The sequence below is a fragment of the Plectrocnemia conspersa genome, unplaced genomic scaffold (genome assembly GCF_051122295.1).
Source record: "Plectrocnemia conspersa isolate PC_06_02 unplaced genomic scaffold, ASM5112229v1 ptg000014l, whole genome shotgun sequence".
Taxonomy (NCBI): Eukaryota; Metazoa; Arthropoda; class Insecta; order Trichoptera; family Polycentropodidae; genus Plectrocnemia; species Plectrocnemia conspersa.
Window position 1 is genome coordinate 14,398,956 of NW_028277178.1, and position 23,868 is coordinate 14,422,823.

Here is a 23,868-nt window from a genome sequence, read left to right on the forward strand (position 1 = left end):
ATAGCAAAAACCTGCAATGTTATTATTCTTTGAAAAATCTGCCACATGTGTAATAACATTTAACCCGTTGAAATGTAATTATAATGTATTTTATAATGTTTTAAATAAAATCCCAAAAAAATATAAATATCAACTACAACAAAAAAAAATTATTGCTTAAAAAATCACAATACTACGATTTTCTTATCCGGCAGATAATGTTTTTAACAAAAAAGAGTAACGTACAATTAATATGTCATATATGTAAAAGCAGTTAATTATAATAGTTTCCTATGCCATTCAGAATAAAAACTCAATAGGTAGCATCTGTTTCACGCAATTTATCGACTAATAGATAGATAAACTATCTATCCTTTTTTACCATGCTATTGCTCGTCGTTCGATTAACGATGATGACATTATAGCAAATTTTTCATTCTAATAATGAATTTAAAACAACTAATGCGTGCCACGTATCGTTGTCGTCGTGCGTCAACGTTGAATATAAGTTTGATTAATACCTCTCACCGTATAACAAGTTTAAGTATTGTCTATATGAAAATAGATGAAGATTAATACCAAACAGTATAACAGGCTTAGATATTGTCAATTAGATGCTATTATTATATTAAATCTGCTGTGTTATTAATTACACTTACATATTATTAATGTGCTTTGTTTAAGTAATTGTTATAAAATTGTCGCTCGTAAACAAACGATGTGGTCTTCTTCTTCTGTGGTGCGACAGCGCACAAAAGCGTTTAAAACTTTGCCAGTTAAAAGTTTCGCCGATTATTTTGTTTGATTATAATTTGAAATTTATACTTTGGGGACGAATTATGTCCGTTATTATTATGTATTATGATTATCTTAACGGGGGCGCGTCTCGTTCGCGATTTGGAAATTATTTAAATCTGTCTTTTATGGCGCCAGAAACGGCCGTACATTCCGATTTCCCTTTGAAAATGGATTCCTCGCCAAGGATTTGAATAATGCGCACCTGCCGAGACATTTAAAACAACCGTTCAAGCCGAAAGAAGGAGGCTAAGGAAATTTAATATTCCTGCCGGAACAACATTTTTGTGAACACTTGTCAATAATAGGGGCCGGAGAAGAACAATATTTTTGAGCAAAGAAGATAACATCTACAACCACGCCGAACAATAAAAGCCTCAAAAACGTTAGCTAACCGTAAATAATTATATACTTGCAAATACTAATTACTGTTAATTTATATTCTACGTGTTTACTTACGAGGTAAAATTATTAAGTAAAACTCCTCTTTATATCTTAGCATTTCTCTCATATTTTATCTGCTAGTGTGAAACTATTTTGCTTATGTCGGACTTTCATATCTCGTTAGAAAAGCGCAGCCGCAAAATATGTATTGTAGAAAACTAAATAAAAAATCGATAATATTTAGGAGATGCTTGAGGTAGTTTTTTATCGATTAACTTTACGAGGACGCGTGTGAGCATACCTCTAAATATCAGCAAAAAATACCTTAAAAAATGTAATTAAGTCTTCGTAGAAAAATAGGTTGCCAATTGAATAATTTTAACCATATTTTTTTAAATATGTTTATTTCTGATTTATAAATAATTTTACAGACATACATGTTTCATGTTTACAATTAATTATTAGCTGAATTCAATAAAAAAATAGGAATATAAAAAAAATGCTTGTGGTTATAATTTAAGGAAAAAAATGATGAAACCTTTTACAATTTAAGCAAAAAATAATACAGGAAGCCAATAAAAAACACAATATATTTACTGATTATCTGTATACATATCAGTAGAGAACTGGAATTATTGATATGTTGTCTTTAGCCTCTAAAGCAATATGTGCTTCTGCATTTTGTGCTTGTATTTAAATTTGTTTTTTTATCATAATCACCAATACACGAGATTGTTGGGTTAGAATGGTTTCGCGAAATATTTTTATAATATTTTCTAATATGAAAATGACTGTTCTTTAATTGTTATTTAGCATTTTTTATGATTAGTATAAAAAGGTGTATTTAATATTATTTTTACAGCTTAGTTTTAAATGACTTGTATTTTAGAAAAAATAATAATACTGGTGTGGCATATGCTAAAATGGGTCTAATTAATTGGTTATCGATAAAAAACTTTTTTTCTAATAAATGTTTGTCTAAGTGCCGCAATGGCGGCAAGCCCTTTAGAGCCAAGTTCCAAGATATTTTTATTAAATTTAAGCTTGAAGTACAGGCGAAGGCCTAGATATTTAACGCTTGTTTTCAATTTGACTTTATTTCCCTCTTTATTTAAGAGAAGTGATTTGTCTACAAAGTTTGTCTACGTTTTATAAAAATATTTTTTTCACTCTTAATTTGATTGATTTTAATTTTCCATTTTTCAAAATATTTATTAAAAATTTCAAAATTTTTCAACCAAAGTTGATTGAGAAATTCTGTTCCCTTGATTTTTCGCGTCCATTATACCAAATTATTATCTTATTGAAGTTTATTTGCAACAATCATCTAGTTTTTTGTTTATCAATTACATAAGGATATATACAATAATATACAGCATTATTTTAATTACATATGTATATATTTTTATTTATTAAAAATTTTCAAGAATTCTCGAGAATATCAAAAAATGAGCTCAGCTATGATATAGAGAGATTTTTGCATACATTCTATATATTATAAAATATAAATTCTATTTATGTATACATTCTTCTAATACCAGGAATTATTTAGATGGCTGCTTTGTGTTTAATTTTAATTAAGGTATTAATTACTCTTATTTTGAATATTGCCTAAAACTTCTAAATAAATTATTAATATAATTATGTATTTCATGAAAAACACACGGGTTCTTTTTAATATTTTGTTAGCCCTTTTCACTTTAAAGCAATAAACACAACACTTCAATTGAATTTAAGTAGCTTTACCAATTATTATAAAAGTCAATATGAACTCACTTTTCTAAAAAATCTGTGTAATTATGGATTTTGATTCAACATGTAAGATGTATTTGTATAAATTCTCATAATTTTAGTAAGCCTATTTAAATACTATATTATAAAATATAAATGTGATTTTTACATTGCTTTTGTAATTTTATTTCAAAATCGCTGTTTGAAAGTGATATGATGTATTATATAAATGTAGTGTTTTATGTTATTAAGCTACTAGCGAAAAACCATGTGTTATTAGATGGTCCATGAAATATTTATAATTATTAATGCAATTGTTTAGCAGCGAGATCTCTTTTCTATTGTAACTAAAAATTTACGAGACATTAAAAGCAAGTTTTCTTTCGTTTGTATAAAATGGTCCAATGATCTCTTAATTAAAACAAATGGTGCAGATGGCTAAAACCCCTACAAATATTAATGTATATTCTTACAAATTCTTAATCTGTGCCTTTAATATTTTTTATGAGAATGTATTTTAATATTATTTGCTAACATGGCTAATTTTAAAAACATATAAAATATGATTATTATTAATCTTTGTTTATTATTATTTTTTTATAATACAATATTTTTATTTATTTTTAACAGCCGAGCCGAAATTCAGCGCCCCCATAACCAACGTGACTACGCCAGTGGGAAGAGAGGCGATCCTTGCGTGCGTCGTACAAGACCTGTCAGCTTACAAGGTAACGATATAGTTAATAATAATAACACATTTTATAGAGCACGTGAGAATGTACGCACATTTGCTCGTTATGGGTCAACTTAGCAAAAAAATAAAAATAAAAAACGTTCCAATTTCGTCAACAAAATTCGCTTCTAAACTTTCACAAAACTTTGCCGTCCACATTTTCGCATTTGCTTCGGCTAGCTGCTATTCTCGGCGTTATTGCTTCATCTCACTACACTATTTGAATATGCCAAGAAAAATATCTCGAGTGTATACTCACCTCTCTATTATAAAGAAGTCAGTTATAAGTTTATATCTAGAAAAAATATATATTTGCAATATTAGAGTATCTTCACCTATTTGATTTAATTTGTGAGATCTAAAGATCATTCATTAATTAATAAATGAGAGACAGATGTGTACACAGATTTATTGTTTTTTTTAAAAGAAAAAAGCTATTTAAAAACTAAAAATATGTGAGTGTTCAAAAATACATTGCCGCATTAACAGAAGTAGTAATTTGCTATTTTCATTTTTAATGAATTGGATAAAATTGTTTTTCACGAATCATTTAACATTTGGCGCGATTTAACAGGAAATTATTTTAATACATATAGGCATTTAAATAAATACTTTGTTTCATAAAATGATTTTTTTGTGCATTACAATAATAAGAAATGAGCAATAAATAGATATATTTGTATTTAATAAAAAATATTATATTAAGCAACATTTTATCTGTAGTGTCATAAAACAAATGATTTGTGCAATAAAATAAATAAGCTGTGCATTAGCGTTCCGTTAGTGTCTGGTATGCGTGACCGCTTGGCACACCATGTGTCACCTAGCGGTCACATTTATGTTTGATAAATCTTGTTGCCAATTTATATAATCCTCCTTTTAAATATATTCATTACAGAGAGTTGTTCATGGAGTGTCACTAGTACACAAATGGAACGTTAATACACATCTTATTTATTTTAATGCACAAATCATTCGTTCTAGTGCACACTACAAATAAAATGTTGCTCAATCTAATATTTTTTATTGAACATAGATATATTTATATTTTGATCATTTTTTATTATTGTAATGCACGAACAATTCGTTTAATGGAACAATTATTTATTATATTCCTCGATTTAAATGGTTCTTTTTAACATTTGTCCAGAAAAAAATGCTTTATTATATTTTAATAGGTCAATATTGTATATTTTTTTTTAAATACATAAAATCAAAGTAATTATTCTTTTTGCTAAAATTAAAATGTAACTAGATACAACTTCAAAAATATTTTTTTGCGATATTTCAGCGAAAGTAACATTTTTATTTATTGTACTTTCAAGAATAGTTATATTATAATCTACTAAGAATAGCATTGTTATTTTATTATTGAATTAATGATATCAGTAATTTAATTTGTGTTTGTTGTTTGCTAGATAATTATAATAACGAAATTAGAAATTCACCAGAGCAATACCTTTTCTTGTTAAAGGAGGAAATTTTACTGTAAAAAACAGTCATAGATAATATATATACAACAACATTAAATATGAATTTAATACTTAAAGTCCCAAATAAGCAATTAATGATAGTATTCAGATAATGTGATCTCACATTATTTAAAATACCATAAAAAAAACTACACTCGCTACCAAACACATTACAAAAAAATTGTATATGCGCCGGAAAAAAATATTTAGGCAGATGGCGAAGAGGCAGTAAATTTTTCCGGAGTGAAATTATTGCACATTTATATCGCGGTGTAAACGAAGAAAGCAGCTGGTGTAGGCGCAAAAAAAATGTAATTATTATGCACAACGCCGCCAATATCCGGAATGTAAGACATAAAAGTTTTCCGGACAGGGTTGTTAAGTCACAACTTCGCCGTGGTCCGCGATTCTATAGGTCTGGCAACTATTTGAACCAAATTACATAGCCTGAATGCGAATGAGGTTTTCCCGTTTTAGTTCGAACAGTGAAAACTATACTAATGACAAAAATGTATTCATACTTTTTGTCAATTTTGTGTAATCTAATTAATAATTAATGTATACGTAGCTTATGCAAGTATTTTACAAATACAAATTCGAGTCTATAGCCGTGACTCGAACCCGTAGCTTCTTGGTTATTAGTCGAAGACCTTATGGGCTACGCTATTTCAACGTTTGAATATATAATTAAATTTTCATTTTATTAAAAAACATTCCCGTATATATAGCGCTTGAGAACTTTAAAACATCTGTTCCGCTTACGAAAAGTTGCTTTTTGTACGCTCAGGCTGTTAACTTAAATGATAACGCAAAATTTTGCACATATAAAACATACTATGATATGAATATTTCAATATTTTATTATTACATGCACGAAATTTAACCCTCACAGGCAAGCTTGTTAGAGCATAGCGAGACTGCACTCAAAAGAAATATAAAGAAAATTCTAAGAGCTCAGGTCAAAGTGTCAACAAAAAGAGTTCCGTCATATGTAACCTCTACTCAAGTTGTCAAGATGCAGTGATTATGCACTTAGGTTCATTGTATAACTGGGACCATAACGAGGTGTACGGCTCTCGTGCCTAGAAAAAAGCTACCGACCATCTGAGAGAACCAAAGAGGAGTTTCAGTAAAATAAAAAAAAAACTGTACCATTAAAAATATATTTTTCGCTTTAAAGTGATATATTTTTGTTTCAGGTTGCGTGGCTGAGGGTAGATACGCAAACGATATTGACAATCCACAGTCACGTGATAACAAAAAATCGGCGGATAAGCGTTAGTCATAGTGATCACAGGACTTGGTATTTACACATACGCGAAGTGAGGCCAATGGATCGTGGATGGTATATGTGTCAGCTCAACACGGATCCGATGAAGAGTCAGCACGGGTACCTTGACGTAGTAGGTAAGAGCATACAGTATAAGTACCAATTAACGACCCAGATGCATAAATTTATATGTGCAGTGAAGCTATTTAATTTAACAGTATATCTATTAAATATTTTAATATACGACTGTCGAAATATGATATAAAAATTTATACACATTATGCCATGAATAAATAACAAACAGTTTGCGCAAAACTCTGCGCTCTGTATTTGCATAAAACTTTTATACTTCGCACAGTCACGGTGTTATTCCAGCCCCAAACTTGTGCCAACCGTTTGCAACATCATATATTTCAACATCAAAACTTCGTTGGTAATTTTTGCATAAACACAAGACGCGGCGTTTATAGTATGTGTGAAAGTAGTGTTAAAGCATTCATACCGTTAGACGGTATCTTAGTCTCAGAGGGATTTAATTTAAAATGCATTCCCTGGATTGCATTGATCGTTGATTAAACTTCAACTCGTATGCGAATGTGTGCTAAAATACAAAAACCGCGTCGCAAACATGAAACAGAGTCTCACTGCAGTGAAATCTCTTGAAAGAGCTTAGTTTGCGGTTGTATTAGAGTGCAACTAGTGAGAGAAACACCTGCTCTAGTATATATTGTTATTACATGTATAATAGATGGCTGTTTTGAATTAAATGTCGCATTCTTACAAAAGAAAATTTTCCTTTGTAGAGATAAAACATATTTTTTACTATTGTTTTGGTGTACTTTAAAAATATAATATTTTTAGTTATGTTGTATCGCGTCCTCTTACCAAAAAACGATCTTGAGACTAAACAATTGCATAAACCACCCATTCCGAGACGTTAATCACTCTTAAATAAGTACTGAAAATAAACTACTCTTTATTTGGAAAGGATGCGCAATAGGCAAAGCGTTCTGCCCTGCGCAAAAATATATTTGTGATTTCTACTCTTTTGATCAGGATCGCCAAAAGTCGGTTCTGAAAGTTTTACTTTTAATGCGTGAACACATATCGTAGGTGTGTCTAAAAGAGTGTGCCCGCCAAAGCTGTCTTGAACCAGCAATATAAAATATGTGACACTAGACAAAAACTAGGAGGCAAACGGGCAGACAAACAGACATAGAACGACGCTCTAGAGACTCGATCAGAGACGCCAAGTCACATCACAACACAAATCACAGCCGACAATAATTCAACTCGTCTCTCCAACGAAGTCTTTCCGACTTTCAATACCTTCCATTATGACTCCACCACCTAAAGCGGCATTTGCATTTTCATACATATGCAATAATTCAAAAATGCTTATAAAATAAACTTTTACTGGCTTTTCCGGTGGCTATTTTGGCTGCAAAGTCACACTCTTTCGGACTTTTGGTGGACCCTGGCGAGATTCAAACACCGAAAGTGATGACATTCTGACGTGATATAAAATTTAAAAGTGCTAATTTTCTGATGTAATTTAAACACTAAAAGTATTATACTTTCAGTGTAAACAAAACAAGGAAAATACCAAAGCTGTCGAAGGCAAATTTAAACGTCAAATATTTTAGTAGGATGGTTAGCCTTCTTTATAGAAAATCCTGATTATCTACTGGTATTCACAAACACAGCTATGCCTGATTTGATCTGATATTAATTGAATGTTAGGAACAATTATAATGAAATTTTTTTTTGTCAAAGACATAAACAGGACAAATCACCGATATATAAATGTATTCGATTTTAAGTTATTAAATATTCATGCACCTTGGAATTGTATATTCTAATCAAAATTCTACATTATATTGAGCCTTTGCATAGATACAAATTACATCTAGATTAAAGACTTTTACACGTATACCCAGAGCTGGGTTAGTACGTGCAAAAGCAATTGCACACACAATTGATGCGTCCGCCCAAACTGCAAGCGATTAATCAAGCGGCAACGACTACAAACAAGTTAAATTAGTTAACGGAAATCAGGTGAACATTCCGGAACTGTGTTCTATTTGCCAGACAGTTCGTTCCACTAGAGCGTGATTGTAGTCTGCCAATAGCCCAATACTATGGGGATGTGGGTCGGTCCGTTGCCTTTTCCGATCTTTAAGCCCATCGCTTACTTAAAAATAATCTCTACAAATCATATTGAAATAACGAATCAAAACAATTATTTTAACCCTGGCGAGCATATGGTTAACATGGCTAAAATGTTTGAGAGCTTTGAAATAATCACTCTAATATTTATTATGTAATTTATAATACACGCTTACATTTTACTAATTGGGTTATTTGAACAGTCGGCAATTTAATTATAAACTATTGTTTTAAATTATCAATATCACAATTTATATATATTCAACAATGTTTCAGTGTATTATCCCATTTCATAAGAGCGATTTCTAAAGCTCCTTAAAATAGCCATTTAATGTATAATTAAAATGAATTTTGAAAATAGATATATAACAAGTCAAAACTGATTCATATATAATATGTAGATAAGGCAATTGAAGATTTTGATAGTGAAATGACATTTATATGCAGCTGACAAAAAATAGTATTTATTTTGATAAACCTGATTTTAGTTGATCCTGAAATGAAATGTGTACTTTATTTATGTGATTTCTGGTGTCTTAGTACCTTCGAGGTATTTCTTTTATAATTTATATTTTTTTTATATTTTTAACTATTTACAATATTACATTTTACCTCCATCCAAATAACTTGATTTAAATTTAATAATATTTATATTTTTTAAATACTACTCCATAACAATACATTAGGTGATATACGATATTTACTATTTCTTTTAATTAAGAGAAAATAAGTGCAAAAAATAAATTTATAATAGTAAAGATTCGATCGCGTAACCGTATTTTCAGTTAAAGTAATATCTAAGAAATACATAAAAGCACACTTCACGTATGCAACTATGTAACTTTTATTTATATCTTAAAACGAATCACTGCGCAATAAAATAGCTTGATACTAGTCATGTATGTTTGAACGTTCAACGTCCATTATTTTAATGAAAATATATCATACTATAATTTAACGAATAAATACACTTATGCTAATAATAAAATATTCTAATCTTATTCGCAAGTGGCCTTTAGGATGTATTTAATATAAATACATATTCACTGTTTTGCTATGCAATTAGGCTGTAAATTTCTAATAGATAAAGTTTTAACATTATTATTATTTATTTATTTTCTATATAATATTGTTATTATTTTTTTTTCTAATTTTAATCTTTGACTTGATTTTAAATATTTTATATCACATATATAAATTCTCTTATAGAATTTACAGCACTACAGCCCCATCACCACACATCCCAGTACGCTGATTACTCGTCCCCAGCACGGAATGCTCTCGTCCCGCAACGTAGCAATTGTCTGGCGGGGGTGCTCATCCCTCTGCATCTTGTAACACAATTGCATCCCCTACTGGCATAGTACAAAAGTAATTGTCGTGCCGAGTGTCGCATCATTTGTTTATCCTCCGCCGCAAGCCTCCGTCCACTTTTTGCAGTCGAATACCACACATGGATGTTGCACATGCTACCTACGTATTATGTTTCCCCAACCCAACCGAACCTCTCACCAACAATGCCACAATAGATCATGTGCACGACAACGGCACAAAGAGGCCTCGTTAGCACCATCGACACACAACAAGGTGTCAAAGAAACGCTACGAAATAAAAACTAAAAATAAAAATCATACGGGTGGGTTTACCGGCGAACTAGAAATTAAATCGCTCAATGAGCCCGCTTTCTCTAATTTTTATATATACAAAGAACAGGTACTTGTTGATTAATTTTAGACATTAAATTACGTCTCTTCACTTTCTCCTTCAAAAAAAACACTCTTCCATGTCAAAGTTGAAATAATATATACAAATCTTGTGATTATCCAGCCTAAATTAAATTTGTGAGAAATCACTAAAATCGTTTAATTAAATTTAAAATCAAATTTTTGTTCATCATTTTGACCAACTTTTTGATTTTGAAATTACTTATTTAAATAACAAAAATGTGGGATGTGTGTACGCTAGTCTATAAAAACTAGTTTTCGAATGTCTAATGATTTGCTATAAATAGCGATCTTCTTGACGCTAACGTTTACTAATGTACCAATCCAAAAAGCAATCCAAAAAAATGCAATGTGCTCGACTGCATAGTTCTTAACGTTTTTTTTTATACTGTTCGAATTTTTTAGTGTTGCAGCTACGCTTCGAAATTTATTTAAAATTGCACCACGTCAGGTGAATACCTTTGTTGAGTAATATGGCTATAGTGTAATTTTCGTATAAATTTATTATTATTAGTGTGACCTTTAAATTTTTTTGTGGCATAATTCACTTAATTATTTTTTGTTACCTTATCTGTAATACATAATGCAATTGCAGCGAAAAATTCGCTTAGTAAATGTGGTTTTTAGTACATGTTGTGAACTATTTCGGAATATTTTTACATTTCTGACGTACAAAAAAATATAATTTTTTTAAAGCAATAAACATATATAAATTACCACATATATAGTAAAATTAAGGTGCCGTTATCAGGCAGTGTGGTTAAAATAGCAGGTCTTGGAGTTAGAGAGACATCGCTGGCATGTCGAGTTGTATTATTGCCGGCTGTGATTTTGGTGGAACAGCTGGGATATGTTGTAATGCAGTCTTTTGGGTCGTTGCAGTCTTTTGGATCGTCTCTGCTAGTCTTTTCCTTTTGTGACTTAGTGTAACATGTTTTTTATGCTGGTTCGAGCCAGCTCTGGCGAATTGCAGATGATGATTTTTACAAGTCAATTGCATCGCTTTTCTACACATATTTGTAAGGTGTTCATGGCTTCAAAATAAGCGGTCAATATGACCATACCGACGATCGCTTACTAAGAGTCGAATAACAATAGTAATTTGTGCAAGATTTATTGAATTATATTTAATGAAAATATTTCCATATTAACGCAATTATTGAGATCTCTCATCTATATTGTGTGTGGCCTCGCTTTCAAGACAAGTTGCTCTTTCTTTTTGTTTGTTTAAACGATATATAAAGTGACCTTATATATTTTTGAATATTTTTATATATTTACATACATATTTTTATATATTTTTGCATATTTTTTTAATGTTACTAATGTGGTATAAGAGCACTTAATATAGTATTTGTAATAGTATTTCAGAAAGCATTAAAATGTTTTTTTTAATTTATACTTAGTTACGTCTTAAATTTCAAATGAATCTTATCGTTATATTTAGCATGATTTTCGTAAAAGTTTTTATAACATCTTAAAATCTTAATTTGATCAATTTGTATATTTTAACTTAGCATGATTGGTTTTATTAAATATTTTTAAATAACAATTTTTAGATATTTCGATGAAAAATAGGTTTTTAAATATTATTATAACATTACCGTTTAAAGGTTTCGATAAATTTGCATAACAATCAATAATGGTATATTTAATAGCGTAGGACTTCACTGTAGGAAGATTACAACAACGTATTTGCCTTTTAGCTCGTAAAGGGTCATCATCATACAGCTTTCCACATAATCGTAGCTATTTTTTCTAGTGTATCATTAGAGAGTTGTTGTTCAGACATATTTACACTTTTAAAAACTCAATCTTTATTTTTATATATCGCTATATTGCTTCTAGTGGAACAAATAAACATAAAAATAAACTATTATATGTATATACTTGTATATACATTGTATAGATTATCCTATTTAATATAGTCAAATTTAAAGACAAATATAAGTGTAAGATTTAATCGCTAATTCTCCTGCATCCCTCCGTGTGAGAGTATACGTGATTTTTACACACGCTCTTTATCGGAAATTTTGCATAATTTTATTCAGGGCAAAGTTGGCAGGTTTCCGAAGTGACTTTATGAAGTGTCCCATAAAACGGTCCTCGGTTTAATTCCGGCTCGTTTTTATGCAGGTTCGATGGTCACGTTACAGGCCCGATATAAAACCTTTAAGGGCATCCACACACTTGTACAGACACGGCGGGGCATCGTTTTGATGTGCTCGTAAAGCTTCATTGGGGCCCGGATGAAACTTATCTTCGCGGGGAATTCCCAATTTCGGCAAGGCACTAAAGAATTTTCCGCAAAAAAATTCGCTCCGTTTTTTTTCTACGTAACCGTTAAACGCGTAGTTTAATAGTTAGAATTATTAGAGAACGCGTGAGTTTTACGAGCGGTTTAATTTGTTGTTTGAAAAAAAAGGAAACCATGTAGGGGTTATATTTTTTATTTTTAGATTTATTTTGTAGCATATTTTTTAATTCTACAATAGTCGTGGTAGCTGATATGACGAGTAAAACCTAAATTTCTTAATTCTAATTATTATTATTTAATTATTATTTTAATTATTATTATTAATTAACATTAATTATTATTTTAATTATTATTATTAATTAACAATGAAAATATTCAGTTGTGTGTATAAATGCATACATCCCGCTTAACCAATAGGTTAATAATTATTATAACAATTGTGTTGGCTTAATTGAGAATTGCTAATACATATCGCAACATTCAAAGGTATTTGCAATCAGTGAGCTGCGGGTTAGCAAATCATCGAAGCTAGAATAATATTATGATCATACCTTTTAATTAGTACACCATAATTGTACCATTTGTATGATTTTTTAAATAAATAAACCTGTCAAACATAACTAACAAGATAATTTAATTAGAAAGTTTACATTTAAACTACCGTTACTTTTTTAAAAATATACATAAATTTTAATTGTTTGGATTCTAGTTATATATCTTTTGCTCCAGTGCACATAAAATTTAAAAAAAATGGGATATTGTTTAAAATATATCATGATATCGAGTTCCGCTTTTACTCAACGGTTCTCAACACTAGGTCCGCGAAAAATTTAAGTTAATCATAAAATATTATAATTCGAAATTGTATTTACCAACGAATTATTGGAAAAAATTAGATTAGTCAAATTTTTTTATATCATCCAATTTCGGTGAAATTGAAGCATACTTTTTTTGGAAATTTAATAAAACTCATCAGTGGCTCTTAACTTTAAATAATTTTATTAAAAACTGTGTCACTTTAATTATAAATAAATTTATTATTTAACTTTAATTTGGTGAATATAGACATACTTGAAAGTAAACATGTATTCTAAAAATTTTAAAAGCGAATTATTACATTATTTACTTTAAATTACGTGTATATGATTGTAATTGAATGTTTACGATTATTTAAAAAATTGACACAAATTAAACGGTGATTCTCAAACAATTTTTGTATTATTAAATTCTAAAACCTACTTGAAAAGCGAATCATTTTATTATTTAATTTTAATTAGATATGTATTATTATAATTTAATGTTAGTGATTATTGAAAAACTATGACAAAAATTCAACAGCAATTCTCAAACTATTTTATTTTATTAAATTCTAAAAGGCATTTGAAAAGTGAATTTGATTAAAGTTTCAAAGTCAGTTGATTAGCAATTCATTTTATTATTTGACTAAAACTTGTGTATATGTTTATATATTTAATATTATTTTTAAAATGTCACTCACCAGAAACAAGTTGGTTACTTTTTACAACTAAATATAGTAGCTCATAACGATAAATATATTGTGTGTATAAACACAAAACACTAATTTTTATTATACACTGCTTAATTCTAATACATCTGAAATTTGTTTATATTTAGAGCACAAAATACTAATATTTATTTTTAAAATGATATGCTGAGAAACACTTCCCAATGTGCAAAGGAACTTGACATTCTTTGGTTATCGAAAATATTGGTGTTTCGATTAACGGATTTGTAGACCAATAGAGGTATAATAACCCTTTTCTAACGATTCCCATGATTATAACTAATCCGAACCAAATCTTTAGCTCCGAAATTGATACATTCTTCCATTTTTTGGCTTTTTTCTCGGACTTATTTAAGTGTAAATTTTTAGCGTAGTTTCCTCTGCAATTGTGTGGAATAAATCGTCTTCCAGTCATTTTTTCCGCATATCCTTCCGGTCCCATATTATTGGTGTCAAAATGTATACCCGATAATCCTTCAAACGGTTTGTTTTGTCTGGGCCTCGATATTCTACTGAATTCTTAGAATCATTCTCGAGTGTCATTACACGTGGACGATCCCTCAATTGACCAAATGAGTCTTGGTCACTATCACTTGAATTCCCACACAAAATTAGGCACTATTTTAGTTTAAAATTAATTGAAATGGTTAAATATTTATTATAGTCACTTTATAATACACAATAATTAAAAACATTGAAAGGAATATTATTAAAAAAAAATATTAGCGAAAACACTTATTCGAGAAAAATGTAACGAAAATGTACACCCCCGTTAACGACAGTTGTCGCAAAACTGCTGATTTTTGAAATATTTCTAAATGCATCCAGACAAGTTCAAAGTTATATTTCATGGATTATATAATAAACCGTAAGGATTAAAAATACAAAATGCCATGCATCTCAGATTACAAAAAAAAATTATCCAAGGATGACAATTTGTCTATTTTTAAAATATCTATCTCTTATTCGATTTATTTTAATGAGAGAGTGACCCGAAGGTTACCTTTGTAATAATTTTGACCTTCTAAAAGTATAAGTATATTTATTTTAAGAATATCTATCTCTAAGTCGATTTTCAATCGTATATGGTTTATTACTATTTTTACGTAAGTAAACAAAAAAGTAAGGGGTCAAAAAATAAAGCCTTAAAGAGTGCACATAAAAATCTAGTCACGGCACTAAATAATATTTATAATAGTAATAATATTCGTATTATTTTAACGCTATGCGTTAATTCGACTTTTTAACACGACACCAATTAAAAGGCTTTTCGCCCACTTTTTCAGATACACATAGTCGCAAACCGTAATTGTTGAAACAATCCCAACCCTCCGTTCCGTCGATACAGTTCGAACATCGTTCGCACTCCGGTCACGTTCCGCCAATCCAACTATTAGGAGTCCAGTCGGTGTATTACTAAAATTTTTATCACGGCAAAACTTAATCATAAATAATTTTACACCGCGGGGAGCAAAGGCCACGTGGGGATTCGCTCGAGCCCCATATAAAAAAGATTGCTAACGATTGCCCGGGAGTATTGCTTCGGAAAACGCTTATGGCCAATTTATGTTTTCCATCTTGAATGAGATAAACCGAACCGCTTCTCCCCCTTTCGACTGTTTTATATTTAATGGATGAGATTTGTGGCCCAGTCACTTTTTTCGCCCTTTCCCCTCTTCCCCGTCGGCCGGAGAGAAATATAAAAGTTCCAATGAAGATTTATCACCGGCTATAACTAATCGTAAAACTTTCTCTGCGTGATCAAATACATACATCTAAATTAATTATATATTTATGTTACTTTGTGAAGTTGGATAAAGGTGCGCGTACGAAACAATTTGTTGCTTGAGTACCTACATACAGAGCGACTCGCTCGAATACAGATTACACCGGTAATCAAAATTAACTTTTTTGTTTTTCAAGTATTTATTAATAGTATTATTACACATATAAAAAATAATAAGATAATATCATAAATATCAGCACGGCTTTTAAAAGCATTTTTTATTTAGTTATTACTACTTTTAAAAATATTTTTTTATTAATTGGTTCACATACTATTTCTTAATTCAGCACATGCCTAATAATTAAGTAATTAATTAATAAATTATGAAAACATTTTTTATCAAATTCATTGATTGCTAAACGCCTATTATAACGACGTTTTCCTTCAATAAGTATATCAGTGCCAAATGATGGCTTACCAATACTTTTTGATCATGAAAAGTTTGACTATTCATAAAGTCATTACGAATAGTCAAACTTTTTCGAACCATAGACATTCCCAATTTGACAGTAAAATAATATCAGTGTCTTTATTCAAACATAATCATAACAGATCATTAAGCGAGCCTTAACTTTAAGAAATCAATGCTGCACCTAAAGACTGATAAACTATTTTACGTCTTATTTTTAAATTTTGTTTTTACTTTCGAAACATCTTTGAATCAACAAAAATATTTAAACGCATACGACGATATTTTTAACTCTAATATATAATATTCAAAATATTTCACACAAATAACCAATCAGATTTTAAAGATTGGTTGCGTTTTGCAGTCTATTTGTTTCCATAACGATTAGGAAAACCAATCTCAGCATCTCGAACGATTTAATATACATATGAGTTGGTGTTTCTTAATCCTTTTACATATTTAAAATGCTCGATACTTTTCTAGAATTACTAAAGTAACACCTGGAAAAGTATTGGTTTAGTTAGTGGTACGTGTATATCAAGTGATTATTGGACGATTGGTATCATTTAATTTTTATATTTGATGATTTTTTTGTGTATTATTTATGATCTTACTTTTATTACATTTTTTGTGTATTATAATAATACTACGCATACATTGCTTTTTTTTCATCTGTAATGACACGATGGGCTTAATTTAATTTTAATAAATAAAATAAAAATATCACTATGCACGACCTAGCTCGATTTTATTTTAATTAATTAGAAAAATTATAATCTCTTAAAAACGATAAAAAATTTTAATAATTCAGTTCTTTCAAGTATAAGTCATTGTGTGTATTTTATACTAAAATGCATAAATAACCAGCAAGGATTTTTAAATGATATGTAATACGATTGACGTAATATTTAATATAAAATATAAAAAAGTAATTCTTTATATTATTTGTTTTACTCTGTATAAAAGAGATTCGTGTTTCTTGATTTAACAATTGCATTGCAAAAACAAGATTATCTTATCTTGTTTATTTATATATAAAAATGTTATTAATAATAAGGTTTTTAATATAATTTGCCCGAAATTCTCTTCTCACTATTGACTCTTTGCCAAAAAATACTTTTACTTGTAATGTTAATTTATATTGATAATATATATTTCATTTAAATAAATATTAATTTTGCACTTCACAATTCTGCGGTTAATTAATATTATCATATGAACATGGAGAGAAATTCCATTGCTAGAATTTTAATGCTTCAATATCAGATATAATATATGTAATGCTTTTATTATTAAATTATTGTTTTAAATATGATTAATATTTGACCTCAAAACACAACCATGTGATGATTTTAATATAATTAAATATTTGGTTAGATAGAAAAATTTCAATGTTTTAAATAAAATAAATAACAGGAATAAATAACAAACACGAAAAATTTGTGTTTTTTATTATTAATAAAGACTAATTTTACATTTTTTTAAAACGATTTACAAAATTATCCAAAGACAACTTTTCCGATCTATTACACTTTTATTAAAAAAAAGTTTTTTACACACGATGTTGGCACACATAAATAGAAAAAAAAAACGTTTTGCTATCCTGATTCTGAACTAAAATTAGAAATAAAAAAAATTGTTATTACTTAAAAAGAATAGAATTAACATATAAAAATCTTATTTATTACAATTGATATAAATATATTGTATTATGTCACTTTTAATATCATATCTTATCGCATGTGATTTTAATTTTTCATAAATTGTTTATTTTAATACGATAATTAATTTTACGACCACATTATTATACATAACACATGTTACTGGTTTATAACCATTTTCATGCTAACAACTTTGTTGTTAAGTATATTGTAATAAAATATAAGAGTATAAAGTAAAACGTTGATGGTTGCAGTTAAAGGGAAAAAAACATAAAAAAAACCTTTTACAATTTAAGAAAAAGAAAAAAATTAGAATAAGTACTAATTTAAGTATATTTACCTAAAGCTCTGAAAACATCAAAATGTGTTTTTTTACCCTTTAAAGCAATATGTGTTTTGGCATTTAAATAATATTTAAATTTATTGTTGTTTTTATCGTAGGCTCCGATACATAAAATTAGTGGGTTAATGTGGTTACGCAAAATATTTTTATAGTATTTTTTGGTATGAATATGAGAATTTTAGTGTATACGACTGTAGGTTTTTCAAAAGTATTTTTAAATCAGTATGAGAAGGTGTATTGCATAAATAATATTATATTAGATTTAATTAAAATTTATAAAATCTGCAATTTAGAAAAATGTAGTAATACTGATGGTACTCCACGCCAAGCATGAATATGTATATGTTGAATTAATTGTTAGTTATATTTTATTTTTGCAGTAAGCGCGCTTTTTTTTCAATATGGTTTAAAGGCCACAATGGCGGCAAGCTCTTTAGAATCTCTGTGCAGGCCCAGGTATTTTATGATTTAAGGAGACGCTGGAAAAACTTATCTAATTAAATTAGTGATTTTTATAATCACTGTTAAATATAGAAGTGATTGTTTAAAGCCAAGCTAAGTCGCTATACCATTTATTAAGAAGTAGCATTTAGATTGCATTCAAAATAATAACAATTACCAAGTGAAAAATGATTATCTGCATAGAAGACAATCAAAGACTTAAAAACAAGACCTAAAAATTAAATTTTAACCTGTCTGATTTTATTGATTATTTACTCGAATTAATTATCTTTGTCTAAATATTTTTAGATGGGTACATTTTATTCTACCCTAAAATTTCGTAGCATCTGTTTTATATTAGAAATAAATAAAATATATAAAACATTATTTATAGCCACCTTACTGCTATGAATTAATTTAACCTTCCTTTTGTCCGCAAGGCATGGAAATGCGGACATTAATATTTTCATACCATGGGACGGGCACGGGATGGATATTTCTTATAGTAAAACTGTTGCAAAAGCATTATGCACCACGAAATTGAGTTTTGCCGAACTATTACATCCAAAGGGAAGGTGCACCATCATCGTTTTGTGAAATGGTAATTTTGTATGCCGAAACTGTTATTTATTTTGTACGAAAATTTATGCTTTCCTGCTGGTTGAAAATATTAAAAAAATCTACTTGGTATCACAAAAACCCTTATATAAATAAAAGTATTACGTTTCACTAAAATGTTTGAGCTCAAGTTAAATATTTAGCCTCGTAAGTCACGTATCGTCGTGCTGTGCAGAATTTTGCTTTTGCCACACATTTTCCGTAACAATGTTTTCCGACGCATACACGATGCAAACATGATTTATACGTCTGTTTTATGCTGACACACGTTCGTCTCATATTTTTCCAAGGCGTATTGAAGTGTCAGAAATGAGGGAAATAACAGCTGTAAGAAATTGAAGTGAAATCGTCGGAAACTCAGACGCTCCTCTCGCGTCTTCATCCTTTGTGTTGCCTGCCCCTAACTGGAAACACGAGATGGTTGCACGTCACTACTCGTATAAGAAACGAATATTTATTTCGTCCTTTTTTATAAGGATTACTTGTCTGGGGTCTGATATGAGTATAAAAGTACGCAACATATTTCAATAATAATAAATTGTAATGAAACATATCAATATACTTGATAATATTTTAATTAAAACTTGTATATTATATATTATAAATATTTATATTTACATCGCTGTGAATATAATCTTAAAAGAAATTGATAGCGAGTTTCTGTAAGTGACATTTATGTCTAGACGGATTTAATATATTGTTCAATTTAATTTTCTTAAGAATATACCTCTGTTTTTTTTAATAAAATGAAATTGCGTAATACGTTGTTTATAATCACATATATTTTTATGATTTATTTTTTTAAATGATTGTAAAAATATAAAAAAATTGTGTTTAAATAAATGTGGCCTTTAAATTATTACGCAAAAGTATGTGGATTTTAAGAATCATAATTATTCCAATGCATAAAAAAATGAGCAACTTGCGCATTTTTGCTAACTGGTTTTTGACTGCTGTCTTGAATTCTTTGTCATCATTGAATTGCTGGCCGGGTATTCTTAGCTGGAAGAATAACTGAAAGTCACATGGAATAAGTTCCGGGATGTGTTAGGATGGCCAAAAATTCCTATTTGAATTTAGGAACAACTGTATTGCTTTTTATTATAAAAAACTAGATCTTGAATTTTTGTGAGAACTTCTTAATTTTTTTGCGGTAATAGTGGTTCCTATTGCTTATTTCATAAAAAAAATAGTCCTAATTTTTACTGCGAATTAAATATGTAAAACCTTACTTTCACTTTCAAACGTTTCTATAAACTTTTGAGCGACTGCGATTCGTTTATGATTGTGGTCCTCAAACCTAATATTATCGTGAGTAATGTCATTAGTTGATCACAGTAACGATCGATATTGATAAGCAAATACGAGAGTTTTATCATCTAAATATATTTTTTTTAATTTGCTACTGCTTGTGGCATTAATTTCACTGCACTGCTCATCTTTCACATATATGCGTACTTTTCAAAGAAACATTGGAAACTCGAGTACTTTTTCCGCTTCAAAATCAATTAGCTTTTGTAGTTAAAATTTATTTATTTTAATTATGTATTACAAATCTGGCCATTATGACTTGACAAGTGTCTCCAATGCGTCATGATGGCTATTATACAGACAATAATTATACAATTAAATATTTTAAATAAAACAGTTATGATGCTCACCCAAAATTTATTATCGACATCACACATATTTGTTTCTAGCTCCTCATAGCTATCGCCGAAAATTCCAAGTTCATCAAGAAGCTAGAAAGCTTTTCCAAAAAGCGCGTTATCAATTGCTGACTTTCTGGCCTAAACAGTGAACAATAAGGGACGCGATCGCGACTCTCTAGAGCACTCTAAAACCTGCAGCCCCTGCCACTGCCCCTATACACCTTAAAATTTGCTTCATTAAGTAAATGCCACGCAAAAAATGTAATGAATTGTATTCTAGCATAAAGGCACTATGATTTAAATACGGATATAACTCGTACTCTCTTTTTTTTAATTGTTTCCAACAACATTCAGCAAATGCTACAATAATTTATTGCAATAAAATAAAGTATTTTATAGATATTTTCTCAATCAATTTTATGTTTATTATAATTCTTAAACTAAACGCAAGAGATACATAAATATGATAGATAAAATGGGGAAAATATTCAGAACTCGATGCGAAGCCTGTAGTGCTTGTATAATAAAACCACATAAGTCAAGTTCACGTCATGCTTTGTATGCATACATTTATACGATATATAATCATGTAGTTCAAAATGGCAACCCAGAATAAATTACTAAATTTTCTACGACCTTGCAGGAGATTATTATGAGTCACATATTGATTCGTAGTTTTATATAGGAAAACATGATAAAACAGGAGAAGTACAATACAATATCTCAATAAAGCTACTTTTTGTAAATTGCCCGATGTTTCTTCGATTTACTATTTTCAGCATCTTATGCATATATAAGACCCATAAAATAGCAATTTATTTGTTAATAATAAATTAAATTAAATATTGCAGACTAAATTTTCAGTAAAATAAAAATAATAATGTTATTATTGTGTTTTCTTCTGGTCATCGTTATTACTTTATAATGTTATCAACTATTTAAAAACCTATTTTTTATCTTATAATCAAATTAATAATCAGAATTTTCACTAATATTTTTAAATATCTGCGGGACTGACCAATTTTTTTTATAAAGTTAGTAAGCTAATAATAATGTAATACTTTCAACGTTTGTTTTTTTAAAAAAAAACATTTAAAAATGGTAGCAACTGTTTTTACCTATACTAAACAAGCGCGTACAGTGAGATATATTCCCTTTAGCTCGCTCGCGTGTTAAGTGACGAGATTGAGTGAGAAGAAATGGGCGTGCGGAACGCATGTGGCGCACGCCCTTATCTCTCACCCACCCTCGTCACTTAACACACGAATGAGCGAAAGAGAAGATATCTCACCATACGCGCCTGATTCGCTGGAAACAAATAAGGCTAAGAAGAACGCCCCGTAAAAATACCTTTTCTCTTACATAAATAAAAATAATTACAATTGTTATAAATTATGAATTAAAATTATATAAAATACATAGACGTCGTTTTTCTTAGTTACGAAATATTATGCTATTATTTGTATAAGCGATTTTCAGTATTTTTCTCTTTACATATATACATGTGTATTTAGCTTGTCTATGAATTTAAAATTATGCGGAGTGTAATAAATCACTATTCATACAATGTAAATTAACCACAAAAACATGAAGAACCTATGTAAATATTATAATAATACGTTTTTAATAGCACATTAAACAATATAAATCAAATTTTATCGCAAAGCGGTAAATTTTAAGGAAAGCGATACGACGACCTACGCCTACGCAGTATTTGCGGCCCTTGGGTTTCGATTTTAATTGATACGTTTAAACACGTTGCGATATCTCACATCGGCATATTAATTATGAAATTACGCACGCGTCCGTGTGCAAATTTATTTGCGGCGCTAAGTATTTTATCGGTCGCGAACAAATGATATTGTTAAATTATACAGTGTTCGATTGTGATTTATGCCCTCGGCGGGCATTCGGAAAACGATTATTTCCAAGGGATAAACAAAACAAATTGCAGTGGGGCCAACCCAATTAGCTCTATATCGATGATGGCAAATTATTTGATTTCGTTATCGTTCTTTCAGTGCCACCCGATATTTTGGACTACCCGACGAGCGCTGATATGGTCGTGAGAGAAGGGGCGAACGTTTCCCTGCGATGTGCCGCTACTGGAGCTCCTCATCCGCAAATCACGTGGAGAAGAGAAGGCGGAGAACTCATAACACTACCCACTGGAGAAGAAGGTAAATATTATTAAAATCGATTCATGAATAGTTCATTAATGCATTTTGCATTTTGACCTCAATGCATTTTATGAGTCACTTGATTGAAACGTTATTATTTTATTTATTAATATTATTTCATTGTAAAATCACAATATACGTGCAATAAATATATCTGTCGCCTTGAGAAGAGTTTACCCGCGCATTAGGGTTTATCCTCAAAGCGACCGTTTCTTTCCTGTCTTAGCGGCCAGCGACAATTTTCTTACAATAAAACTCGCCCACCTTCTATAATTCATCACCTTAACATAAAAAAGAGCAAACAAAAAATCTAGTATAAAAAAGCCATTAATATGATCCACTACTAAATATAACGTTATTTTAATTCAATATTTAAAATGATATGAATTATAATTTTTACTAGTATTTTCATTATTTTTTTTTACTATTTCAGTTTCAATATTTTAATAACCACTTACCGTTAACGTGATATATAAAATAATAATGCATACGTAATATATTGAATGCATAACCTATGTTTTCTAAAAGCATAACTGTGCTAGTTACCAGCCAGGTTTGAGTTTTAACAAATATTGACTTTCACTGACTATGTAATCAAATTCTCATATATCATAGTGAGCAATTTAAATTCTAAATTTACATTACAGCAATTGAGCTCTTTTTCCGCGAAAATATATTATTTTTAGTACAAAGTTTTTTTTTCGATATTATCGTTATTATTTTCGAAAAAAAAAAAAAA

At 29.4% G+C, this 23,868-nt stretch overlaps 2 protein-coding genes across 2 annotated transcripts in view; both read left to right on the forward strand.

The window, feature by feature from the left end:
• LOC148226276 (focadhesin) overlaps positions 1 to 23,868 on the forward strand; it is a 600,544-nt gene that overhangs the window by 484,600 nt on the left and 92,076 nt on the right. The gene's annotated exons all lie outside the window — the stretch shown is intronic.
• LOC148226289 (neurotrimin-like) overlaps positions 1 to 23,868 on the forward strand; it is an 82,979-nt gene that overhangs the window by 42,548 nt on the left and 16,563 nt on the right. Inside the window, exons 3-5 of the mRNA XM_088203576.1 lie at positions 3,520 to 3,617; positions 6,294 to 6,501; positions 22,971 to 23,129. Coding sequence (XP_088059702.1) covers positions 3,520 to 3,617; positions 6,294 to 6,501; positions 22,971 to 23,129 — 465 coding nt within the window. The remainder of the gene's footprint in view (positions 1 to 3,519; positions 3,618 to 6,293; positions 6,502 to 22,970; positions 23,130 to 23,868) is intronic.